The following is a 27,970-nucleotide window of genomic DNA, read 5'->3' as shown; positions in this document are numbered from 1 at the left end:
CACACATGAACACACATAGCATCATTTTCAAATACACGGAAAACTAGTTTAAATTGGACCTTTACATGATGTTGTAAGCTGTTAAGCATGGCCTTGTTGAAACACTAGTGTTGATCAAAAGGGTGACCTTAATATTTGAAACACAGCAGAAAACACACACTTAGGTCAAAGACTTCAGCAAAGTTTTAATAAAGTCAAAACATCAAAATACTGAAATTGCAATACGCTTTCATTTTTTTCATAATTTCAGTTATTGTGCAAATCACAGTGGTTTGAAAATATTACAAAAAACATGTTTTACCTTGAAAAGTTTTTTCCCAAAAAGCAGCAAAACATTTTTTTTAAGAAAGCCCTTAAATGTTTTTTGTCTGGTTTCAGATTTACAGTTGTTGTTTTTTTTTACCTCTCATTTCTCTGAACAAAAAATCTCTACTAAGAGTAAGGGAATAAAAGTGCTTGAGTATGTAAAAGTCACACAACGCGCACAGAACAGAATCAAACCCCTTCTATCGCTCTGAGCCCTGTAGCCCACCAGCTGCAGTACTGAGACGCTGTAAGACACCACAGTCTGAACAACAATTCCCTGCATTTTAAGGGAATTGTGTTTCAATGACTATAAAAAAGCCTCACTTCTGAGTTTCCTAATCAGAAGATATGACTGCTTTTACAATCACGTTCGCATAAAGAACAATAAGGCCATCCTTACTCTGAGATGAATCAAATAAAGCCTCGTTCTGTTACTGAGAATCAGTGTGTACATTTCTCACATGAAGAGAGGAGACTCAGGTCTAAGAGTGCCCAGGCAGCTGGTTAAACTGTAAAATATATTTTTTAATGAATTTATCCATTTTTGCTTATGGTACTGAATGTCTTTGAAAGCAATTGCAAAGAAGTGTGCTATAGGGATCGGATACGTTATCTATATATCTCATGAAAAGCATATCCTGGAAATAAAATGTACTGGTGAAGTACTTCTTGCATTTTAGTAAATATATTCCCAGGGAAAATCCAAAGTAAGCTCTAAAGCCAGCGACAGAGGAAAAATACTGTATACAGTCACAAGAAATATTTCCTACTGAAGACCAACTGAACATATAAATAACTGAACACTAATACCTACAGTAATCCATTTATAATAACACTGACAATTCAGTCATGTGATGTTGTTAACAGTAAACTACTGTTAAATACTGTTCCTATAATAGGGGTGGTCTGCACTCCAAACTGACAGTATGTGAAAATCATGCAACTTGAAACATGATTTACGTGAATATTGGGTATGAAATTAAACAGAAATGTATACAAGAGATCAGGAATTATTATTATTGCTTCTATTAGAACAGAAAATATGATCGGTATGGAGGAAGCATGGCAATATAATAGTTATTTGCACTAAACTGAAAACAACTAGAAGTGATAAGCTTCTCGTTGATTTGAACTGCAGGAATTAAATGCAGACTGAATTTGAGGAACTCACTGGCGGTGGATCAAGGCTGGCTTCCAGTGTGGGCACTGTACTGTATTAAAAAAGAGCAGTCATGGCCCCAAAAATCCCAATGCAATCCAAGCTCACAGGAAAGATGCTACAATAGAGTGTCACCCAGCCATGCGACCTGAGTGATACTAACCGGACCAACGTTGCTTTTGCTAGCGGTGGACAAGCTATCTGTCTGTGTGTCTGTAATCAGTTAATTGTGTGCAGGTGTCTGTGTTTGATTGTTGGAGGCCCATCTGACCCCAGCACCTGAGACTCAAAGGTAGTGGCACTTGGAAGGAACCTCCCCTAGGTAGTGGGTCTTGGGGGACGACACAGAGACAGGCAACGGTGTGAGAGAGAAGGCACAGGAAATGGAAGGGCTGAGACACGAGAGACACGTCAGCTGCAATGGTGGGGCCGAGGTCTCCCTTTACAGCATAAGGACATGGGAAAACACGCCATAAAACACACACTGATGCATACTCTGGAGCACGGTCCGAAAGAATTAAGCTGAGAGAGGGGTCTCACCGGAGGGGGAACCAATGCTTTAAACGCACAGCTGACAGCACAGGGAACCCACCTCAATCTTTCCCACCCTCACACAAACCCTTTCAAAGGTCAAAATAATCTGCACATATCACTGCACGCTACTTTAAATCCAAAGGTAGCCTTCTGAGGTACCTGGAGTATGACTTATAAATTAAGCCTTCACCATAACTCACAGGGTAAATGTGTTCATAACTCACAGGTAAATGTGGTAATGTTCTGTGTTTAGAATGCTTAGCTCTTATCTCCCACTTTTACTTCCAGATTCAAAGAGTGGAGGAATAACATAATTTATTAAAAATATTTTCAAGATAAAGTTCCTGCCACATCTGCATTAAAGTGCTTAATTATGTTTGGAAAAAAAGATTGGAACCAAATACCTGGAAGACAAATGGTGAAAATGTGAAGTAGACAAAAGGAGAGTTGCAGTGGTTCACCATCAGCTACACAGGCAAAGGGGCCTAAAACCCCAATCCATCCCTCCACCCCCTCCCTTATACATGAGCACACTGTCTGCTATATGCACTGATGTTAGAGCTATGCCACTTAGCCAGGTGTGCACTCTACTCCAGGTTCATACCACAAAATGCTGTAAAAACTTGAATCTAATTTAAACTAATTAATCTGGTTATGGAGCCTGCCACAAGACACCATACACACAACAACAACTGCCAAATATCAAAACTCCATAACCAGATGAAACTTCCAATCTACTCTAAAGCCACTCCACATTTTTATTACAACTGGTTAAAGAGTGTCCAACTGCAAGACATCAGAGCTCCATGTCCACTCTAAACACTCCATCATTTCAATCAATAAATGACAACATCAGCTCTTAATGACAAATGCAGTCAAGAGAGTCTATTTTTCACTACACTTCAGAGAATGTCCTTGCCATCCAGTTCACAGACCATGCCCCACAAAACAATATCTTATCTCAGACCAGCAGTCCGACTAATTAGTGCTACATTCTATGACTGTACACAAAACATACACGTATACAGTCGTAAAACATTCAGTGAGTAACCCTGTACAGATGTTCAAAATAGTAGAAAAAATGAAATCAAGCTTTGAAAATGTACTTTCAGATGTTTTTTTTGTTTTTTTTTTAAGAACATGTCCTTGGCAAGTGTTGGGGTGTCTGAAAGACACAGAGCAGGGCCCCACATTCGTGTGTAAAAGTTCATCCACAAGCCCACATAGCACAGGACCAGTGAGGGACAGCACAGCGATGTAGTCTGCTATGACTGGGTGTATCCCAGTGTAAAGCTTTGCCTCAGCTTCCATTAAGTGAATTTCCTTTACTTCTGATAGAGAACACACCCTAAGCTCAGAAATACAAGACGTGCCGCAATCTTCCATCTACCCACAACACTCAGTAAAGCTGGCCTACATTAAGGAAGGAGCAGGGCAAGGGATATTTGGATTTTTTTTCACATTCAGTTCAATTAACTGGCACACTTGGTAGAATTCATCTAGCATATCTTATCACATTGATTTTACCTTTCCCTAGGGACCAACTTCTCAGACATTCTCTAATATTATGAGAAAGATCAATTTCACACAATTTCACTTCAGAAGATGCAAGGATGAAAATATTATAAGTTGAAATAATAAAACTGTTTCAGCAATTTGTAGATTAAAAAAATTACAAAATGTCCAACATTCAATTGGTTCTACTTCAGGGCATCCAACATGTTTTCCTTTTTCCAAAAATGTTGGAAAATTTGTTTTCAGTATCTTCTAGCTACATCAAAATTTGTTATCAGACTTGTATAATCACAAGAATCATCAACAAACTTCTCACCCAATGTACGTATATCCCAGCGTTTCCCTTTGCAAAACTTCACAATGTTAACACTGTTAATACCAGGACTAACCACAATGTGTAAACATTACCAAAGAGGTGCTGTCCACCCAGTCTCACCGCAACGCAAATTTTAACAAATGATTTTTAAAGCCAGCCAGGTCCTGAGGGGAATACCCACAGAGGACTCATTATAAGGACTTACTATACAGAGCAGAGCACCTTCCCTCAACCTCCACACTAACCTGCTCATGAGATACCGCCACTCCAAATGCACAAACCCTGTGGTCCTATAATCCCACCCCGAAGGTGCAGTGATTTCTGACAAACATACTTTTCAACACTCAAGCAGACAATCGTAATGTGAAATCCTGTACGTGCTGGCATACGGGTGAGATTATTAAAGCATGTGTGATATGGCCCTGCAGGGCCCATCACCCCTGCCAAAGAAGGAGTCGGAAGGGTGAACTTTAATATAGCCACCTGGGCTCGCTGTAATACTGACATCTGCGTTACAAACTACACATTACAACACATTTCCTTAGTTAATTGTAAAACTGCATCGCATGTGGTTAATGAGTATACAATGAAAGTAATAAAACAAATAATTGGATAAAGAATTAGTGGTGAATATACATTTTCCACTGAATAGCAAGTGGACTGAATAACAAACATAAAAAATGGCTAAAAAAATAATTAGTTTAGTTGAACACAACACTCCCAAGCTTCAATACATTGATGGACCAGAAGGCATTAGCATAATGCAGGTATAGATGGTTAATGAAGATGGCCAGTAAAAAAATGTCCACAGCACATCAAAACACTGTTTCAGAAAACACGACTGTGTCATTATAAAATATTGAGCACCATTATATTAGAGTGAGAGTGAATCTCCCCCATGGAAAGGCGGTTGTTTTAGTCCTAAGTATATAGCTTTACATTTTAATACTACAGCGACGTTGGTCAAGGAACTTCATCTCCTCTTGTTGCATCCCTACGTCCCTCTCTGGGGGGGCAGGTGGAGCAGTGGAGAGGAAGAGGAAATGGAGAACTCGCATTGTGCTTCGTTAAAAAGAGTCTTCACAGCTTTATTTTTGGGTATGATTTTAAAAAAAAACCTGAAAAAGAGCAGCAGATAAAAAGTTGTTTGAATCAAACGGCATACGAGCCAGCCAGGATGGAGGAGCTATTGGAGCTGGATCTCGCCAAGCACAGCTGGCAGAAATCTCTGGAACAATCAAGCCAAGGGAAGGAAGAGTCAATGAGAAGGCAGACAGCTTCTTGAGAGAAGTTTCTTCACGCCAGAGGTGGTATTTTCTTAAGGGCGAGACCATCGGCACAAAATAGGGTGGGGTAGGGTTGAATTGAAGACAGAGTTCCAACCTTTTTAAACATTTCTCATGTTTATCCTTCCATCTGGCAAGTAGGCATAGAGCCACAAGCATCCTGCTCACTTTGATGAAAGCTGTTCCATGACACTCTCATAGAAGTGGTATAAGCATTAGCCCTCTGCCTCCAAGCTCTTCGTGTGTTAGCCGGCTCATAATGTTAAATCTATTACAGGATGTCCGCAGGGTGTAAGCTGCGCTGACGTCATTTGTTCCTCTCAATTTCCTCTCTTCGGGGTGCCCTTAGTGGCCTCCTTGAATGTGTGAAATAACCTTCTGGTCCTGAATTCTTCAACCCATGCTTTTGCATTCAAATAAACAGTGATATGCTGCTGTGGGGAATCTGTTGGGGGAGGGGTTTGAGAAATGAAAAATAAAGGGATAAAGTGAAAAGAAATGAACTGTGAGAAAATTCCCCTCAAAAATCACAAATTCTGAAAGGTTGAGAATATCCAACCACAGTTTTGACACAACCAAAAACCAATCAAAATCCATTGTCATTTCTCTTGTTTTTTTTTATATCCCTGCCGCCCTTTTTGTTTGAAAGTTGTAGAGCTTCGAATTTAAGATTGTTTCCAATTGTTTTGTGTCCTTAATACTGCAGATAAAATCAAGTGTAACTCACAACATCTGCATTGAATTATCCACCTTGCACCCTCAGGCCTAGGCCCAGCCCTAGTGCAGTGCTGAAGAGGCCCCGGGGTCTGCTCCTGCCTCAGGGCTTCTGTCATACAGCATCGACCAAAGAGCCCGGAGTGCAGTTATCGGTGGTCAGCCAGGTGCCCTCTATCAGGCAGGGCACAGCTGCACCCCGAGCGCCTGAAGCAGGAGGCAGGCAGAGCTCCTGTGGGCTCGGGGGTTCTGCTCGTGGCTGGGGGCGCAGGGGAGGGTGGGGGGGGGGGGGGTGGCGGGGGTCCCAGGGCGAAGCCTCAGGAGACGTGGGGAGCAGAGGAAGACGAGTGTCTCCAGAAACACCAGCCCCTCTTGGTGTGCTGCTTGCGGAGGATCTCCTCCTCTCGCTCCCGCTCCTTCTGGGAGCGCAGATACCGGTCTTCCTCCTTTAAGAACCACACAGGGGGCCAGCGGTGCTTCTCAAAGTGCTTTTGGTTCTCTGCGGGGAGCAAAGGAGTACAGAAAAGAAAGGAGGGAAAACAGACTTGCCATCTACAAAGCGAAGCACACACAGTCACAGCCTGTCTCAACTGTCATAAAATGATTATGTTTACTTTGTCAAGGAGAATGGCGCAATGCAGACATCACAAACATAGAAAATGACATGCTCGCTCCAATGTTGAGGATTCAGGGTGTGGGGTGTACCTGGGACCATGGCCTTCATTTCTTTTGGGAACTTGCGACAGATACTGTTGTAGTTGGTGCAGATGTGGTGCAGACACCATGCAGAAAGCTGCTTTGCATTGTGGAACTGGGGACACAGAAAAACATATAAATACAGAACACGCAGGACAATGATCACAATTAATAAGAGAAGCGCACCTGACTTCAGTAAATGAAACTTCGTCGTCCACACAGTTCTGCTGAGTGGTTATATGATGCATGTATGAAGCTGAGGTCGTGTTTTTTATGTGAAAAACGTAAATAAACAGACCATTAACCCAGTGTGGTTATTATACACCTTTTTTTATTTTGATCTAATCTGCCAATAAAATTGTGTCCCCCGTTGAATATATAAACAGACAAAAACAAAAACAGCGAAGACATTTACCAAAAATAAACACTCCAAAAGACCAACAATCCCATGCATACACACACAACATACAAGACGAATGCAAACATATACCATCTCTCAACTAGAGTGAATGTGTACAAGCAAAAGTCTTGGCAATCAAGTCATTTCTTATATGCTTGGCGTGATGGTGGTGCTCAAGAAAAAGCCGTAGAATCAGCAAAGAAAATCTATCGACTCCCCCTCTAGGGTACATGAAGGTGCAGAGAATATTCCATGGCAATCCATCATGAGATACATGAGATACATCAATAACAAATTGAAAGTTTGGTCTGATGGTGGTGCTAGAGGAACGATCATAGGGTCACCAAAATCAATGTTTTTCTTTCTCTTGGGAGCATGAATGTGCACAGCAAAATTCAATGCAATCTGGGTATCGCTTCTTGAGATATATTAATCAAACATTTGTTTGATGGTAGTACTAAAACAAAGAGTCATGGGGCAACATTCTTCCTCTTGGGAACAAATTCCATGGCAATCCAACCATTACTTTTCCACATATGTCTGTCATGGACAGACAGACAAACACAGACTGATGGCATTACATATCGATATGATTGATGATTTATGCGATTATAATGTATTATTAGGAACAAACAACTAGCATACTTACGGTAACACTGCAAGGCTACCAAGCCTTGCCGAGCCACCCACACCATCACCAATCATGCGTTTGGTAAGCCTCACCTGAGCCATCTCCAGGTATGTCAGCACCTGTCCGTCAATGTCCACGCCCTTCATGGGAGACTGGAGCAGCTCCTCTACTGCATACTGCTCTGTGAGGGCCAGAAGCACAGACCCAATCACGCATGCACTCCAGTTTTAATCTTTACACTGCCCCCTGGTGGCCCGTCTGCAGCGCTTACCTGTGAAGGCGACGAGGCGGGGCAGGCATAGGCGGTTAGCCAGCACGATGAGGTCGATGGGCTGCAGGTCGGGGCAGGGCGTCAGGCAGCTGCAGTACAGGTACTCCAGCACCGCTCGCATACAGGCACTACTGGTGCTGGGGATAGACACCTGGACAGCACACAGGGACAGACACAGAGAGAGGCCCGCTCATACTTCAAAGGCTTCTGCTATTTCTAAGTGGAGCTTCTCTTTGGGAAAAGGAATGAGTTATAACCAGGACCATGGGCTTTAGTTATATGTAGTTCTTCCTACAGCACCAATCAGGTTGTTGTGATTAACGATGAACATATTGTGATCTCAATTAATCAGTCAATTACACAGCAAAATACAGTCTCATTTGAGGAAGGCAAGATTTGTTGGAATGCAACAGAACAACATTCGATTCACGTAATGAAATAATTATCACCTTCAATCAAAACCTTGATTAGTTGCATCGGGTGTATTAGAGCTGAGCTGCCACAAAAAAACAACTCTTTTTTTGGATAGGTTTGAACAGCCCCGGTTAAGAGATGCACACCCTTGCATGTTCTTCAATTGCCGCCTAATTGCACTGTATATTTGGTCCTGCTCTTTCGACTGCTTACCACTGATTACAGAAATTACAAGTGCCTACAGTGACATTTTGAGGATAAGGATAGACAGACAAGTAAAATGTTACCCAGATCACATGCCCAGGAAAAACCTAATGACCCTATTCATGAATCGATGCAAACACATTTTTCACATTAAAAACACAGGAATGAGTGAATAATAAGTTTGTCATAAATTAATCTACAAATAAAATGTGTGGCAATGAAGAAAATTCAAAAAAATAATGCCTAACTACAAAGGGCAGATAACGTAAACATGGTACAACAATACGAGAAGGCTACACATCCTCCATTGTCTTCTCTATTTGGCATTGCTCCAGAGATAAAAAGGTGCAGCGTTGACAGACATGATTAAGCCTGGCTGGCTGCCCCTCAGTGGCAGCAGACTGGCTCCGTTACAGACTGTGATGTGACTGATTAGCACGCGTTTCATTCAGACGGCGGCCAGGTACGCGCCCGGTCCTCTGAGTAACTGAGTCCTGATGTCATCGGAAGGAGTACGGAGTGTCGGCGGTGTGAAGTAAAGGCCATTCTCCCACACGGGGGTCTTTCATCGCCGCAGATAAAAGCGCGACTGGCAGAGCGAGTCCGCTGGGGAGAGGACAGACTCGCACAGCCTGAAAGCCGCCAGGGTCTAGGATCAGGGCTCTGGCAAGGTCCAGCTCATTATCTGTCTCACTGAGAGCTTTTAATGCAGCACAGACTGAGCCACTCACTACTCATACTAACACTGTTTGAGACAGAGGGGATTGTTTGGCTGGAGAGACCCCCATAACCCACAGATACACAGCGACACTGACATTCCTCAATCCTCGTGCTCTCTCCCCCTTCAAAAGCGCTGGACTGTTGGGCACTCAGTTTTCAGGGAAAAAACAGACATGGTTCTGGGGAAATGGCAGACAATAGCACCATTACTCTTTCTGCCAGGGAATGGTGGATAGGATCGGAGAGAATGTGTTTGCGCCACAGAGCCCCTCCTCATGTTATAGCCCCCGCTCCCCCACACACACACTTTATGTTTGCTGCAGGTAAAGGTCACTGCGAGGCCTGCAGGGGTCCTTCACAAACCCCACAGGGGGCCCTTCACCTACTTGTCTCGGCACCAATTAGCAGAATGTCAGATTTGTTGTGGCCCCTAATTGCCTCTGAAAGGTCAGATATCAGAAGCCAAGTAGGAGCACAGAAATGTGCTATAATTCAATAATATCAGCCTATTCCTAACAGTTCAGGAATCATAAAAATATGACCCAGCACAGACTTCTGTTAGTGAGGAACTAAATGATATGTATGATAAAACTGAATGATATGTATGATAATCCAAACTAATCCAATCCACGTAAGAGCAGTTATATATTACAGTACACTGGTCCATGTGAATGAGTAAACCTATTATAAAAGGTGACAGGGCTTTATTTCAACCTCATTTTTGTTGGAACAAAATACATGGGAAAACTAAGCCATCTTAATTCCAAATCAGAATTCAGTGAGATGGCAAATAATCCTGCATATGGAAAATAATCCTGCATATACGGTATTTGGAAATAAATAATTCTCACAAAGTTACATAATGTAAAATCATGGTCCAATATGTATGCAGACACAGTGACCACTTTATTAGGCCGTTTATAGACCGGTATTGGTCTTGTGCTGCTGTAGTCCTTCCGCTTCAAGGTTCGATGTGTTGTGTGTGCAGAGATGCTGTTCTGCAAGCTGCTGGTGGAAGGCGTGGGCATTTGATTTACTGTCGGTTTCCTGTCAGCTGCAGCTTGAACCAGCCTGGCCATTCTCCTCTCACTTCTCTCCAAAACAAGGCACTTTCACCCACAGAGCAGCTGCTGGATGTTTTTTTTTTGGGTTTGTTTTGTTTTTGTTTTTTTCTCTATAAACTGCAGAGGCTGGGCATGAAAATCCCAGGTGATCAGCAGTTCCTGAGATACTCAAACCACCCCGTCTGATGCCAACAATCATTCCACGGTCAAAGTCAAGTCTGACTAACAATTAAACCGGTTTATCATTTAGGCTGATCAGATAGATTTGCATTAACGAGAGGATGTACAAGTCTACCTAATAAAGTGGTACCTAAGATGCGCGGCAGACAACTTTCTTATCCACACGGGAGATAGGACCAGCAGGGAGAGACAGCGAGCCTGGTTCCCACTTCACCGCACGTGCCCTCTTCAGTCTAACACCCTCCAGCTTGTCTGCTGTCAGCCGCTCAATGTGGCAGTGTGATAGCAGCGGCCATTTCGGCTCTTCACTCCTTAATGAAACACCATTAGTCACACACGCATGTCCTGTCAGAGGCATTATCGTATCTCACGGGTGTTATCCGCCGGCTCGACAGCCCCAGCCCGCGGATAAGCGTGAGATAATTATCGCATTAAGACTGCGATGAGGAATGTTCACACTCACTCGGCATATCAAGAGCCCCGTAACTCAGCTCACACTGCAAGGAAAGGGATGGAATCATCAAAGACGAACATGTGCTATCCGCTCTCCGTGACTAAACAGACACCACAACAGCTGAAACTTGGGAGACTGCCATGCACTGTACTACAGTAGTTGCAGTTGTCCTCTTTATTTTCACTCAGCTTTTTTATTTCAGGTTAAGCTCATGCATTTTGCTTTGCCGTTTTGCTTATGTCGGGCCCTCATTTTGTTATCTACAGTTTTTACTGCTTTATAGCCAAGCACACCTATACAGTGTCAACATTCAGTAGGACACATAAAAGCAGGTGGTGCTCACTCAATATTTTTCACAACTTTCTTGGGGAAACTTGGAAAGAATATCTTGAATGCCGGTATGGGGGGGGGGGGATTATGTGTTGTTTCACAAAAGGCAGGCAATATGGTTAATAAGTGATAAGCATTTCTTGGTCAAGACCAAAAGTAAGAAATCAAATAAAACAACTCCTTCACCAAGGTCTGACAACAAGTACTCACAACAGACACTCACGGTTAATGTCTATGTAGACACATTCAGTGTCGTACAGATGATGTAAACACTCTGCAGTTGGAAGGATATTGCTGAATAAATTAAAGAACACAGCTGGATAGCAACTTTAGCCGTGGACTAATTGGCCATTCATTAAAGCTACGGGTCCAATCAGCTTCTGCCCCCTTCTCATGGGTGTGCACTTTAATTTTCCTTCATTACATTTTTACATTTTAGTCATTTGGCAGACGCTTTTAATCCAAAGCGATTTACAAGTGCATAGGTTCTACCACAAGTCAAAGCATCACAGCCAAAACTAGGAAAATACACCTGGACTGCTGTTCTAAACATATAGTCGTCATCATAAGTTATTTTTTTTTATTTTTTTTTATTTTTTTTTGGGGGGGGGTTAGACAGGGATAGGGGTATCAGAAGGGGGGGGCGGGGTAAGTCAGGAGGGAGGACTAAGGTAGAGTCATGATTCCCGATAAGGAAGAGCTGTATCCACTCTGAGAGGAGCTACATTGTGTTTGCTGTACAGAAGGTGATTGGTGGTGCACCTCACTAACTGCAGACAGTGGGGAGGGTTAAACTGGGACAGAGGGATGAAAGGTCAAGCGCATGCAAGGAAAACAGACAGTGCTGACCACACATCACATAATATGACAAAAATATTGAGAATTAGAACTATTCATACCCTTCACAGTTGTCATCACTCTGGTTTTACTACAGTGCCCTCAACAACGGTTTTGAGACACGCTTTTAAAATTAACGAAGGGGGCTTCAGTCATAAATGAGAAAGAAAACAATATTGCTGGAATAAGTAGCACTTCAAAAGGATTTGCTCGTTCAAGCTGCACTGGTGGGAATTAAAATCCAATTGAAAAACATAGCTCCTTGACAAATCTAATGAATCAATAATCTCTACCACCCTGCAGTTGACAGACCGGTTTTCTTGCAAACAGTGTTTTTATGTGAAACAACACAGGGTGAATTATCCAGTCAGTATAAGCATGTTATTGTTCTTGTGTAATGACCATTGACTGTAGATCCAACATGTCCATGAATATGTTCTTAGAAAGGCTGAGTGCCTATCTTTCAGTTTTTCATCAAAAATTGACATTTCTCAATTTCTCAAGAGGTCGTGCCCTGTGAAACACAGGCCCAGAGGACATGAGCTGTCGCCCTTCATCACCATGCCGACAGGCCCCTTCAGCGCAGATCCTGAAGGACCTCATGGCCCCCGTAACCCTCACCTCATTGACGTAGCTCTCCATGAAAGACCCGCGGAACATAGCTGCCATCCAATCGCAGCTGGAGATCAGGAGGGGCTTGTGGGCGGGGAGGTAGCCGTCATCCAATCGGAACACCACATCTAAAACAACCGGGGGGAAAAGTCACACATCTCGGCGCGTGTGAGAGTCGCGGCTACAGAGGAGAAGACAGACAGACAGACAGACAAACAGACATAGACAGACAGACAAACAGACATAGACAGACAGGACAAATAAATAAATAGACAGATAGACAGGTACACATCTATAAATTAGACAGCAAAAGGGAGAAGACAAGGGAGAGAGAGACACACAGTGGACTACAGTACAAGACAAACAGTTCTGCAGAGGTACTCCATATAATAAGACAAATATAGCAACTATATTGCACACAAAGATAACATACTGAGTGCTTTTTGTCTGGGCTGTTGTGCTGGTTCAGGTTATGGCATATTCGTGGTTTTATACAAGCATTGTAGCTTTCTGTTCTTAGGATATAATCAATGCATTCACAAATTGTACTTCTGTGTTTGCACAATTACACAAGAGTGCTTTAGTAATGTTGCATCTTTACTCACTGCTCTAGCAATGTTGTTAGCCAAGTCTGGCATAATTACTCATAATATATAATAAAGGTGAATACATATATGTTACTCCTACTCTTACTCTGGATTTAACATTAACATAATGTACTGGACTGGACTGCCATGTACATGGCCTGAAATAACCCCTTCCTCATTATGCTGAGGCCATCATAGGTTTTGTTGAACAGCTACCACAGAAAAACACAACCCAGACCATATTTATGGGACCCATTAGCCTTATCTTATGCAGACAGGTACTGTACATGAGATTGGAAAGGGAAAAACAGTCATATTTTAATATACAATATAACAAATGACACCCTTTAACCAAAGTACATATTTTAGCACTGAAATGAAGAATCTGTTTGAACAAAAGCACCTGTCCTTTTACAAGGCAATGAGGCATAAAGACACACAGCGCAAACACAAAGCACATTCAGGGACAAAGATGACGAGGCAGACGTCTGCAAAACACTGGGTCACATGTTCAGAAGTACAAGCAGAAAAACTGAACAGCTTCCGTCATAAAAACATATGTTTGTCCAGACCAGACACATGGGATTATTCAACACACCTAATCACAACAAAAGACATAACTTCAAATAACAATCTAGAAATTCAGGTCATCAAAAAGTTTTAGAACTAAAAAAATGAGAAGGAGAAAAATCCAAGTATGTACATAGAAGAGGAGTCACCACCTATATAAGGGGTGTTAAAATATAATTTCTAGACACCTGTGTGAATGCTGGTTCATGCTTAGTTACTCTCTTAATTAATAATTAATTTCTCAATCATGTACTGGTAAAAAGGCCTATTGGCGTTGCTGGGCACTGTATGAATACCACTGCCTTCCAGTGGCCTTGTCTGACATACTGTGGTGGATGTTTAAACAGAATTAGTTATCAGCAGGCAAATTAAGTTTGATATTTTACCAAAAATATAGTCTGACCTTGACAGATGATTTACTGTATTGAAATGCAATGCGTTCTCGCAATCACACTGGTGTAAATAAATACTATACTGTAGCTACGTTTTAAAATGGAGTAATTATGGTAGGTGAATTGCGCAAAACAGAGGCCACCATGAACATGGTGATTGATGAAGTAGGTAACACCTCCATTACCCATGTGGAAACATTCCGGAGACCGGGCCTCATTTGTGAAGCTCATTTCCTGCTCTTATTCAGAGATGCTGCTCACTAGCACCATGACTGTCGACTTCAGTATACAGTAGGTCCCCTTCAATGTAAGTCAATAGTAACAGTATGGCAAAAATAAGTCAGTCCCCCACAAGGAAATGTTTTTCTTCTAATGTCTCCCCATATGCCGATTTCTTAAGTTATTGAATTATTTGGACAATATAAAAATGTTACATAAACGAATCAGGTTCGTTTATGTCCCTGTCGAGTAACTGTACCTCATGTGCTTAGATACTGTGAGCTGCAAATAATACATGAGTAGTTCTATTATTATCATATAGTGGCATCAAATGCAATTGAAATGCAATGTCATAAAATTATAAACACAGGCTATACAAAAGCCAACCTATTAATGGGAAATTATGAAATGGAAAGGCTTGTATTGCAGAGAAATGCATTAAGAATTCACACATGATGGTACTTAACAAGCTTCCTGTCAGGAGCTGCCATCTCCAAGACAACACCAGCACAGTCATGTTTTCCATATCAACACACCCATGCTACTATAGAAAGCTACTTTAACTGAAGTTACATTCAAGTTGTGCTTATTGAAAACACATTAGACATTATGGGGAATGAGTGAGGGATTGACTGCATGGCTTGGGCACTATATGCAATGAGGCACATGAGTGAGAGGTGTAAGGGACAGAAATGAGGAAGGAGAGGACAGCAGGTCATACCAGAAAAGGTGCCCTTGCTGAGGCACTCCTTGATGCGGTTGGCTCGTCGCACGTGAAAGGCTTTGGTGATCTCCTGGTTCATGAAGCTCTCGTGATTCAGCACATTGGCCACCATCATACGCAGGTCAAACACCTCCAGCAGCTCAGCGATGGTGGCGACCTGCATGAGATCCCCTCTGCTCTCGTCTAGACTACCAGTATAGAGGTACTGCAGCACAGCCTAATGGTGTGGGGGAGAAACTACAATCAGCTTAGGTAGAATTGTTCTGAAGCACATGGGAGTTCAGGGGAAAGTTCAGGGGAAAATGACAAATTTATCATCATTTTAAATAAAATTAAACTTAGAGATCTTTCTTTTTTTTTCTTCTTCTGCTGTGGCTTACCTGGAAGGGTCTTTTCTGAATCAGGCCATCCATGGACACCACGGTCATGAGCCTGGGTCTCCCGGTTACGGGGTCCTCCACATGCTCCAGACACACACTGAGGAAGCCACGGCCCCACCCTGAGAGGGCCCGGCCGGTCCTGAAGGACCCGACCTCGCACTGACTCTGAGCCGGGAGAGCGTTAGCGCTCCGAGAAGTTCTTAAAGAGCCCTGCTGGAGCAACAGGGGCCGCTTGGGCCCCTGAGAGCCAATCTCGCTGTCTTTATCGATGTCCAGGCTCTTCGTTCGGCCCGCCTGCTCCTTCGCTCCCCTGCGGCTCTGCTCGTCCTCCTCCTCATCCTCCCCATCCCCCACCTCGCCCGCGTCGCCCCCCGAGCTCTCCAGATCCAACGTGAAGAGGTCGTAGAACTTGGAGCAGGACGTGGCCAGGTAGACCTTGTGTGCGTAGACGCGCATGGCGCCGCCCTGGAGGAGGAACAGGACGTCGGCGCAGAGGGGCTGGCAGAAGAGGGAGTCGGGCCCTTCTCCGTCGATGGCGGGGGGGTCCGGGATGCCCACCACGGGCCGGGGCGGGCGCGGGGGCAGGAAGGGGGCCTGCAGGAGGGGCCTCTGCACCTTCTTCAGGTGGGACTTCCAGAACTGCAGGTGCCGGCGGGAGATGAGCGCGGCTCGGATGGCGTTGTCGAAGACGTCCTTCACGCCGAACTGAGCCACGATGCTGGTCTCGTAGTACGGCACGCCCAGCTCCTTGGCCACCTCATGGCCTCGCTCTGGGTGCAGAATGTCAGCGGGCTTAATGGGCCTAACAGGGGAGGGAGGGGATAGAGGGTTTGATGTGGGAAGCATCCTAATGTAGCATTTCAAGGTGCCTATACAAGAGGGTATTTGTGTGTTTATGATGGTCTTATTGTGCAATCTTTGAATCGTCCCCTTGGTACAGTTAGCTAGCTCCAGCGCTGCCACGGGGACATACTTAGCCAGGGGTCTCCGGGCGCGGTTGACGGCGTCCAGGTCAGCGTAGCGCAGGTCCAACTGGCAGCCCACAAGGATGATGGGGGTGCGCGGACAGAAGTGTTTGATCTCAGGGAACCACATGGTACGGACATGGCGCAGAGAGTTGGGATTAGCCAGGGAGAAGCACAGCACCACCACATCGGACCTGCCAAAACAGAACAGGCGCACGTGACGACGCTGGCCCCACGGGGACATGACGTGCCGTGGGTGACCCAAGCTCCGCAACTGCAGCCCAGGCAAGGCGCAGAAACCGCCGGGAGATTACATATGAAACAGGCGAGAAGCAAAGATGACAGCTGTCAGATTAAAAGCTGTATTGACCCTGTGAGTGGGAACAAGTATGCTTCATAAAAAGGTACAGTGCAACAGGAGGGTGTCCATGAAAAAACAATAAGAACAGTGATGTCTGTTTTTATCAGATTAGGACTACAGTGCATAGAAGAATGATCTGTGATGATATGAATGATGATTGTGTTTTGCAGCCTATAATTCAGCTCAAATTTGCTATAATGCCCTTCTGTATTGCTGCTATACCGGAATATATAACAAGCTAATGGGTAAAATTAATGTGGCCATAGAATTTGTCATGCTGACTGAATAGAATAGAATTGTTTTTCGTTGTTGAGCCATACTAATTCAGTATCTGTCTCTTAAAAATAAGCAAAACACACAGACGAAAAATCACCAGTAGAAAAATAATCCGTAGCTTGTAAACATTCATGTATTATTTGCATAGTGTACAACCTTAATGTGATTACATAATAATATTATTAATTTACAATCTGTCAAACACACATTAAAAGCTGAATATGGGCAAGCACATTTCACACTCAATAATTGACTACCATATATAAAACAGCTTTTAAAACCGTGTGTGTTTTTCACCATGGTGGGCAGCTTGTGTGTGTGTGCATGCATGCACACGTGTGAGTGAACACCTGCATATTGGATTTGAAGTGCGTGCGTGCGCGTGTGCGTGTGTATACGTGAACATCTGCGCTTCAAAAGTGTGCCAGAGATAAAACTGTCCCAGCCTGCCAGTTGATAACCGCAATGGGCCTTAATCATTAACTACATGCTGTTACAAATAAATACGAACACTCAATGTTCTAAAAATGACAAAGGTCAATTGAGCATATTTTTTACAGTTTACAAAGATGTATTCACACATCTGACCAATATGTAAGTTGCACATTTTACTGTAGTTCATACTATGGGGACCAACTTTAGCGAGGTTCACTGGAAAAACACACATGCTGAAGCTCATTTTGCATTCCCCTCAAAAGGATTTTTTGACCTATCAGAAGAGACCGATTGAAAGGTGTGATGGACAGTTTAAAGGTCAATGATGAAGAGCAGTGGTGAGTGAAGGCAGCAGACATAACGCATGTACACAGCTTGACTTCTTACCTTATTGTTTGAGTAATATGTTCAGGGTGGTGCCAGGACAATTTACATTAGGAAAAACATGCACAAAAATTATAAGGCTTGTCTGGAACCTCAAAATAACCACCGGAGGGGCTTCTGAGTGGCTCATTCAGTAAAGCCTCACGTAGTGCAATAGTACAGCCTCCACAATATTTGTCCCTGTATATATTCAATCACTCATCAAGACCTATACACCAGCAAGACCCCTCCGTTCTGCCACTTTGTGCCGTCTGGCGCCTCCCCCTCGCCACACCTGCACTTCCCGCACACGACTGCTGTCTGTCCTGGTCCCACGGTGGTGGAATGACCTCCCGGTGGATGTCAGAACAGCAGAGTCCTTCAAGTGCAGACTGAAGACCCATCTCTTCAGGCTACACCTTTCCCTCCCTAACTCACCACCCTGATTAGCCTTATATATGCCATAGACTATAATATATTATATTATATAGTTGTGTAGATGTAGTTTTTTGTTTTAGTTATTGTATTGTTGTACTCGGGGTATTCTAGCTGCCAACTGTGGTATGCTAGTTTGGAAGTTGATGTATTCTTCCAGGGTTCCTATTATATCTGTATGGTTACACTAGGACTCGGAACTGTACTGTCCTCTCAGGTCCTCTTCGCACTTGTACTTGTGTTTGATCTGCACTTCGTTGTACGTCGCTCTGGATAAGAGCGTCTGCTAAATGCCATGTAATGTAATGTAATGTCACTAGCCAACAATTACATTACATTACATTACATTATGTGGCATTTAGCAGACGCTCTTATCCAGAGCGATGTACAACAAAGTGCAGATCAAACAATGGAATCAAACAATGGAACATGCATTTATGCAGGCAAGTCACAAGGACAGATCCCACCCCAGGGCGGGATGGGGTCATGGGCAGTAGGTTGAAGGTTCCAGTCTAACAGTGACTGAGGGTGCATGTGCTCAATCAGCCAGAACGGCAAATGGCAGGAATTTGTGCGATGGTATTAATGTGAGCCGGCAGACACAACTCCTAGCAGCGCAACGACATGAGAAGGCGATGCCGCTCTGGGGACGGATAAAGGCTCCAATGCCTCGCTTCCATGACAACAGCATAGTAATGGGCTGTGATGAAGTTGTGTTGAGGCTTTTACTGTACCGGGGGGCCGCGTCACACCTGCAGACGCGCGCTGGCACTGGATCACAGGCCTGGCTCTGTCTCTGACTACGACACTGTCGTCTCTCTGGGCCCGGCGCTACACCGCTACGACTCTGGGACCCAGCAGCCAAACAAGAGCAGCGCTGTGTGCCAACGCTCCTCAACGCTCACCTCACACAGATCTCCAAGTTAGTGCACTACTGCAGTGTAAGGCCTGGGTGGGTTGTGCAGTGGCCTAGGGTGTATTCCTGCCCCTTGCTCCAGCCCCTGTCCAGGAATAAGCCGGTTAGATAATGGATAGATGGATGGATGGATGGATGGATTCCTGAAAACAGCAGGTAATCTGCCTGAACCGCTGTATCAGACAGCGGATTTCACGGAGCCTTCCCCCGCCCCCTGGCTTCTCAGAAGCTTTCTCTTCCTCTTTCTCTTCCTCACACTGACATCACATGATATCCTGGCAGGCAGTGAGATTTAAGCATTACTAATATCTGTCCTTGGGCGATGACATTCTGGATAGAACATTCCGCTGGAAATTGTCCTGAGCGCTCACTCATGTCTGCATTCATTACAAAGCAATGTGCAAATAAACTAACATTTAATGTTCAATGCAGTGTAAAATAAAAGTGACATTAATGTGCCATTTAAGACATGTATTTCTTTGATAAACGAGCTAAAGACGGTTTTAATTAAGACCATCCTTTTAGGTAGACCTCGTAGATAAAAAGGGTGGGGGCTTGTAGGATTAGTCTAACACTGTCTATCCTTCAATCCCGACTGGTCATGAAGATGTTCCCACACACAGCAGTGCAGCCATGTGACATGCAGAGGGGGCCCGCTCTCTCCGTCTCTCCAGGGTCAGCTCTCTCTGCAGCCCCCAGCCGGGCTGTCTGGCGGAGGGTGACGACCCCGGCTAAAATGAAGCCCGATGAGGCGTACTTTGCTTTCAGCGGCAGTTGCCAGGGCCCTCTGCTGATGCGGCCGTTTCCCCGCTGCGGCATCACCAGACCGTTATTGAGCCTGGGGGATTAGGTCAGTGACAAAGCCCTGAACCGCACACGAGCCGCAGACGCCCCAGCGAGCGCTTCAAACACAACAGCCCAGCCGCTGCCACCAGGCGGGCCGCTAATCTCTCCTGACCTGCCGTAGGCGAAGCGCCGGTCTTTGTGGTGGTCCCCGAACGTGTCCCACAGCCGCAGGGAGACGCTGACCTCGTCCACCACGTCCCTCGACCTCTCCAGGACCTGGGGGGGAGGGGGAGCACAGAGAGCCGGTCAGAGCGCTGGCGTAGGCGGGCGACGTGGGGAGGGCCGTGGTGCGGGCGCGCCCTCACCTCCTGGCACACGCGGTACTGGTCGATGGCCCAGACAGTTGGCACGTGGGTGGCCAGCAGCTGGTACTGCGTGAGCGTGGCGTTGCAGGCGCGGGCACAGATCAGGCGCGTCTTGCCGGCCGCATTATCCCCCACCACCACGCATTTTATCGTCTCGACGTTAGGCCGCTCATAGTCTGTGTCTATATCCATGGAGAGGGCCCTAGAGCAGGCAGAGGGAGAGGCCATTTTAAATCACACGAAGAGAAACACGTCACAGTGTGTAGCGCACTGAAGTCAAGCCACAATCACACATACGGCACTGCAGTCCAACTACAATCACACACATCATCCCTTACCAATGTCCATTAAAGGGACTGTGCACTTTCTGGGATATTATCTCAGTATGTTTCAATATGCTTTACAATGGCATTGGATTATTCAGGGGGTTGTGGTCTAATGTAAGATAAGCTACATTTAGTAGATTTACGCCATCAGAGTAAAATGCCACATGATTTATTTACATGGAACATTTTTGTGGTGCCTGTGGGTCGTGGGCACAGCCTCAGTGATCTGGACCGCACGCTGAAAGGCTATTTCTGCTGGAGAGGAAAGCGTGGGAGCTGGCAGATTCATACGGTCCCCTCACCGAGCCCTCATCCCTCACTGTGCTGTGGACTGATACGCAGCCTCTAATGATAATTAGGGATCACTCCAACATTTAATAAGCAGTCACTTAGATCCTGGGAATTTATTTGGGATGATTGCCTATTATTTCTGTCCAAAAAAACAAGAGATTTAAAAGCTCATCATCTGTTCAAATTGAAAGCCCCTGCTTGTCAACTTCAAAATCAAATCTCAGGAAATCTCAACATAACCAAAAACATTGCACAGCAACAGTATGCGGTCAGGCCTTGTGGTGGCCTGGTACAAAGAGAGACTTGGTGTAAGTGCAGAGACACAATTAAACCTGGGCAAAAACCAAATGAGGGCTATGCAGCCTCAAAGGCTTCTTTCCAAGGCTTTGGGTAGTGCAACATATCACAACAAACCAATACAATTAACGGTAGAAGCTATATATTTCAGACATTTCCTCTTCTGACCCCTCGTCTGAGTACAAGTTTACTTACATCAGCACTCAAAGGAAATTAAGGAGGCAACTCGTTTACTCAAATTACACCTGATTATAACAGGGGTAAAACTCCATCACTGCTTAAAAGTCCAAACTTGAACTAACATGTGCATGACACCTGAAACAGCAACAGAGAAACTTGTACTACGTAGAAAAACACAGATTAAGAGAAGGAAAACCACGTACCTATGCGCGCACACACCCACACGTTCCAGAGATTATTCAACATACCTTTAATTTATATATCGCAGCCAGAACTCTCATTGGCTCTCCACAATCTCAATCAGAAGTAAATGTACACAGTCTATCCAGTATGTGTGAAAGGAGCCCTACCTTCACCAACTATTTGTTCAGCTCACTGTGAGTAAAAGCAGGACCTCGATGCTTGCCAGCAGGAGCACAGGGGAAATAAGGTGAGGAATGGTCCCTTTATAATTTGTACTCTCCTATTATCAGCTAAAGGGGTGGGGTCCTCTGCACACCAAACTGCACGTCTGCAGCGCTGGGAGGGAACAGCTGTTGAGTGACTTCATGTTTGCACTATCTCAGAGTACATTTTACAACAGTCACCTGTACAGAATTATCCACAACAGCTATAGTCAGCAGTGTGTAAAGAGAGGGCAATTGTATCAATGCTCAAATCATGAGAACCAGGCAAAGAAAAAACACTCTCCAGGCAAAGAGATGACATGCAATGTCTCTACATTTTATTTTAAAGCTTGACCTACCACCAACGGAAATCTCTGCTTATATTAGGATATATTGACCTACTGTCTTCGGTTTTAGACATAGGCGGAAAGTCCAGGGGTCAGAAAGTAAAAGTACTTCTATGTATTCCTGCCACCTATGAACTCAGCCAGCTAATTTCCTTAATTCAACTTCCTGACTGAAGCACTGTGCTAATAAGCAAATTCAGATGATTTGAATTAAATATTGTTAAGGACATTTACATTCTGAACCTGGATTTTTTTTCACACCTAGATTTAGGTCCCTTCAACTGACTGAATATGAATTCATACTGTACTACTGCAAAGAATCTGCTGCACAAAATGAGTGGCGTGCTTGTGGAAGTACCTCATTGGACCTGTATCCTATAAATAGCTGCATGTAGGCAGAAAAATGCCAAATGGGACAGCATCACTCAACTTCTCTCACTGTGTCATGCACAGAGATCGCCCGGACACAAAGCATGAATGCATTTCTGAAGGTATCAAAAGACGGAAAACAGACCGTTCCACAGTAGAGTCCAAACAATGTGCAGCCTCCAGACCCACTGTAACACATCCGGACCGAAACAGTACCTTACCGCAGACCTCAATGCCGTGCCCCCCACAGAAGAGCAGAGGCTGTAGCACAGTTCCTTCAGACACCCCGCCCCCATTCCTTATTCCCTGAGTTATGTAACAGCTCCAGCAGCAGACAGAGAGGCCTGCCTGTAGTGCGCTACATAAACAGGACCCCTCTTCCTCCCGGGCAGGTGCGCACCCTGACCCCAACGTACTGTACATCCGCCCGACTGTGTCCCCAAGGAGGGGCCCCTGGCATCATATCCTCATGGAGCCAACTGCCCGCTTGCATGATATAACGTGCTGCATGAGTGTTGTGTGCGTGTATATCTGTGTGTGGATGTGTGCAGTCATTTGTACACAAGCAGCATCATGTAGGAAAAGTCACACTGCCAGACAGAGATGGTCCATGATGAGCAAGGTGAGTGGCAGTGCTCTGAACACCCTGGCGTATTTGGGAGTAGTTCCTTCTGTAACGATCTAATCGCTGGAGTCTAGCAGAAACAGGTACTTCAAAAAAAACAGTGACCGGTATATTAGGAAGTCCCTAAAATGACCCTCATCAGTCTCAGTCTCAGTCTCAGTCACTCAGGATTTTTGAATTTGAAGGAAAATCCTTGTCTCTGAATTTTGTCTCTTGACAATTCTGTTTAGTGTGTGTGTGTGTGTGTGTGTGTGTGTGTGTGTGTGCGTGTGAGAGTGGAGAGTATGTGTGCACTTGCATGCATGTGTGTGTTTTTGTGTAGCACTAGCACACAAGCAGTAGCTGCCACAGACTCGTTATGTAACCTGGTCTCCAGCCTGCCAGTAAACAGGTCCAGGGAATGAGCAGCAAAGATGTCGCGTTGAGCATCATCCAATGCAGCAGACTCCTCTGACATTACAGCTTACAGGAAACCTGAAGAGCATCCTTCCATGTGCATGCTTCGAAATGGGCCGTGGAAAACCACAGCGGCTGACAGACTGTGAGGGAATTCATGGCTAGGCCAGAGCGATTCCACATTTCAATTACTGTCCTGGATTCCTACGCTCTCATCCAGGTCAGAGCGGACAGGAAGAGAGGGAGGAGAGAGGGAGCTGAGGAATGGCTGCTGGCGACTCCAGACAGGGAGATCATGTCTGGAGAAATGCCTCCAGACATGCTGTGCATGCAACAGGAGCTGGATGTGCTGCACTGAGTACCAAAGGCTGCACTGCAAATGTCCTATAGTACCTCCTGTCTGCCAAACATCAACATCAGCTTATCAGCCATAGACATGCATATTTAACTGGACAGGCAAGCACGCATTACATTACATTACATGAATGGCATTTAGCAGATGCTCCTATCCAGAGCGACATACAGTTGATTAGACTAAGCAGGAGACAATCCTGTGCCCCCAGCTGCCACACAACCCCAAAGCATAATGGATCCACCTCTATGCTTCACTATTGGCATTCCATTCTCTACAAAGGCCTACCCTTTTAACTCCAAACATACCTTCTTTGGTGGTGGCTAATAATTTAAGTTTTGCTTTTGTCAGTTCAAAGCACAGGTGGTCACTCAAGGATGAGTGATAATGGACAAAACTCCCACTGGAGTGTAGAGCCAAACTCAAGTCTGTGCCTGCTAGAGAAATTCCGGCTTCAAAGACGAACACTATTCCATTCCAGAGATACAGGCCATGCAGTAAACCAGATGTTCATAGCAACATCTACAGGCACAGTGCTCTCAAAACAACACCTGCAATCTCCTTAAATGAGTAATGAAGAGAGTGACAAATTTGGTCAAACACACTGTTCTTCAGTTTCCTCAAAAAAAAAAGGAACCATTGGATAAGGCCACATAGCAACATGTTTCAGATCACTTTCCATCAAATATGCTACTGTAAATATATTACTGCTCGATCTTAGCTCTTACACTCAACAGGAGCAGATCAACTCCAAGACTCCACTGGCAAAGAGGGCAGGTATACATCTTTCTAGTCTAGTTAAGAAACTTCACTATACTCTGTACACTGTACATACAAGTCGTACAGTGGCAGTTCATTTATATACTGTTAGGCATCAGGCTATGAAATTTTTGTTTTGTTTATGGGAAATTCCAGCGTTATGGATGTGACATTTAGACACAAAATGACAAAATCCCTCCGAAAAATTACTCTTCTTACATGATAAAAAATGTTAATGCATATTATCATGATTGACTATCAGTTTTTACATTGAGAAAGCCACCTAAAATGGTTTTGAATGTTTTCAAGATGGCCGCAAAATAGCATTGATTTCAATGGTAATGGGACTAATAAATACATTTTTAAGCATTTTCTTTTTGTTAGTCTACATTTTATCAGATTTCAAAATGGTCACAATCGACCATTTGGGACATAATAAGTTAAACTGGGAAGTAAGTTTATTTTTTCATGCTCAGGGCATTACTGTGGAATTGCCCTTTGGCAGAAAGATATGAACATTGATGCTGAAACTGATCTGTCTTCCAAGTGCACTTTGCATTGGCAAATATTTTGATAATGGCAAATAATAACTGTCTGGATATAAAATGTTATGTATGTGCCTTAATGTTACTGCATTCTGTTTTATTCAGACCTAATAAAACTTGTGTTTTCCCCACTGTTGCCTCCGGAAGTGATGCACTAGATAACCCAGGGACTGGGCTTTAGAGTACTTGATTTGTTAAGAACTTAAAGCCTAACTTGTTAGATGATTCATACAGTACAATAGCCCACTGTAGGCTACAGTACATGAAGTGATACTCCCAATTAACCACTGTAATATCCAGCCTTATTGTGGGGTAATGTTCAACACTGACCTGAGATCATAATTTTGCTGATGATAATCTAGAAACAAGTAGACAGGGCGAATGCACAACAGAGTGCTTCCAACTGGGCTGTGCTGTCTGCGTCCGGAAACGGACAGCTTCTATAAATAAACTATGGATTATATTTAGCTATATTAATGGCTTATTATTTTTCAATGAACCGCATTTAATCTGCACTGAATTGTGAATGAATTGGTATTTTAAGCATGTCATTAAAACAGCACGCAAAAGCGTGATCACTCGCATTGAAACAAGCCCATCCCTCATCGCACTGAATAGAATCACTCGAACAAAACCTCCAGTGCCTCATTTAAGAAATGAAAGGAAAATACACTAATACCTGTTCCGAACTACAATTAAAAGCTGTGCACACATTTAATAGTATGCACTACTCATTAATACAAGTCTCGTTTTTTAAGATTCAAAAATAAAACATGCTGTAAAAACGTGACTCGAGTCCGATTAATCAGAAATGTATTCCTACCTTCCAACTGTTCTAGGATTGACCCACATGCCACTCCACCCGCAGGTCCCTCCACATCCCAAGACACAGCGATGTGCCAATGGAAACAGTAGCCTGGTATGTGCGTCCCGAGGCGATGTATTGTTGCAATTCAGCTGCCACAAAGCAACATCTTCCTATCTCTCTATTCACCTCTACGCCGAGCGGTACAGATTACCGCCTCTGCATAAGACTCTCCAACTTCCAATATGTGTCAATGCATGTGACTATACAGAAATCTCCTTAAATCGGATTCTGTACTCTCATTCTTTGTGAAATGAGGCTTCGGACTTGCTCATTTTCCCAGTGACTATACTACAGTATGTTTTCATTTCTTAGACGGAGTGACCGTCGACACTCCCATCTTCATCATTTTGCGTCACGATCCGTTTCCCGCCCACTTTTCAGAGAGATCACGCGGACCACACGTTTTATTTTATATTATTCAACATGCTAAACAATGCTAAAAGCTAAAGAAATGGTCGAGAAATAAATAAGTAGCAACTTTGTTTCCACAGGTGTCGCTTGTTTTTATTGTTTTATTGTAGCCTACATACATCATCGTTTAGTAGCGTGGCAATAATAATAATAATAATAATAATAATAATAATAATAATAATAATAATAAGTAGAAAGTAGTAATAACATAATAATAATTATTATTATTCGAATTATTATTATTATTATTATTATTATTTAAATATATTTTTTAATAAGTTTTGTCATATTAGTAGTAGTATGGCTGTTATTATTAATTATATTTATATTTATTAATAATATATTCCTGTTTCAGAGTAACATAATGACCTCTATTGGTAGGTTTCAGCATTGCACAAAGCTGCCAAAGGATAACGTAGGTAAAAATGTATTTTCCGCTCATGGATTCATACTAGTAGGCTGCCAGAGCAGACTTGACACAAGATGTGTAAGCATGTTAATAAAGTATCTAAACAGTTAATACATTGGCAACATTAACCTGTGTACACACAGGGACCTGGACCAGGGTTCCAGCTGTATAATGCTGGGACACTTTATTTTCTATCCCAGCTCAGTAAGGCATGGAATGCCAATGCCCATCTCTGGCACGCGCCCTGAGAAAGCAATGCCCTCTGGCTCCCTTGGCACAGGCGGAATAGAGCCCAGCAGAATGACGCGGCTACAGTACACAGGGGAGTGGGGAGGAAGGGAGGATGTGGACCTTGGAACAGCTCCCAGCCTGAGCTCACAGGAGGAGTGCACTTCAAGCAGAGACCATAGCAACCATGGCCGCCTCCAAACCAGCAAGGCAACCACTTATTTCTATGGTTACATTATTGGCCCAAGAAGGGGGGTCCTGTGGAGCAGGCTCATTTTGCTTTTACTTATGCCCCTTGGTTTAGCACCACATATCATTCCCCTGGTGTGTATGGTGTGCACATACTGGAAAGGCACAGTAGCCATTCAATGACACCTTCACCCAAACAAGAATCCATTCCTTACCAAATCCAAGCCAAAATCAGGGCAGGCATCAACATTTCAGCAGGTGGGAGGCTAGATACTGCACAGTTGATGTGAAATATAATGAGCCTACACATTTGGATGGTTGTGACAGCGCCCCATCTCCCTCGCACTGAACTGGGGGACCCAGACAACCGTGCAGTCAGCACACAGTGTGCTCAAAAAAGCTCAAAGCAGTCAGCCTGAAAGTGAGCTTGTGACTGCTAAATCGAGCGGATGGGCTGGCGTTCTGCCTGAGCACTGGGGGTCTCCATGCCATGTCCAGCCCTGTGACAAAGGCCCCCATTTCATTAAACAAAACATCCCCTGGTCCTCCTCTGCTGTCTCCAAAAGCCACTACCA

The 27,970-nt window shown here is 44.1% G+C and overlaps 1 protein-coding gene across 1 annotated transcript; it reads right to left on the bottom strand.

Annotated features, from left to right (window-relative positions):
- Positions 1–165: 165 nt before the first annotated feature.
- On the bottom strand, positions 166–26,309 carry LOC133105629 (rho-related BTB domain-containing protein 1-like). The gene is made up of 11 exons (XM_061215845.1): positions 26,114–26,309; positions 20,418–20,619; positions 20,225–20,328; positions 16,489–16,674; positions 15,516–16,317; positions 15,133–15,352; positions 12,653–12,771; positions 7,829–7,979; positions 7,650–7,738; positions 6,536–6,641; positions 166–6,329 (listed from the first exon to the last, which is right to left on the bottom strand). Exons 1-11 carry the CDS (start codon positions 26,140–26,142, stop codon positions 6,148–6,150), a joined length of 2,190 nt encoding a protein of 729 aa, XP_061071829.1. The 5' UTR covers positions 26,143–26,309; the 3' UTR covers positions 166–6,147.
- Positions 26,310–27,970: the final 1,661 nt, after the last annotated feature.

Source organism: Conger conger, chromosome 12, assembly GCF_963514075.1.
Source record: "Conger conger chromosome 12, fConCon1.1, whole genome shotgun sequence".
Lineage (NCBI taxonomy): Eukaryota > Metazoa > Chordata > Actinopteri > Anguilliformes > Congridae > Conger > Conger conger.
Note: the sequence above shows the minus strand (reverse complement) of the source record. Positions and strands in the feature narration are given on the sequence as shown.

Excerpts from the sequence above, each read along its gene's own strand:
- LOC133105629 (XM_061215845.1), bottom strand. The coding sequence starts at position 26,142 with ATGTGGGTCAATCCTAGAACAGTTGGAAG. Across the intron at positions 15,353-15,515 it reads TTCAGAAAAGACCCTTCCAG|GCTGTGCTGCAGTACCTCTA; the intron begins GTAAGCCACAGC and ends CCACACCATTAG. Across the intron at positions 6,330-6,535 it reads AATGAAGGCCATGGTCCCAG|AGAACCAAAAGCACTTTGAG; the intron begins GTACACCCCACA and ends TGCTCCCCGCAG.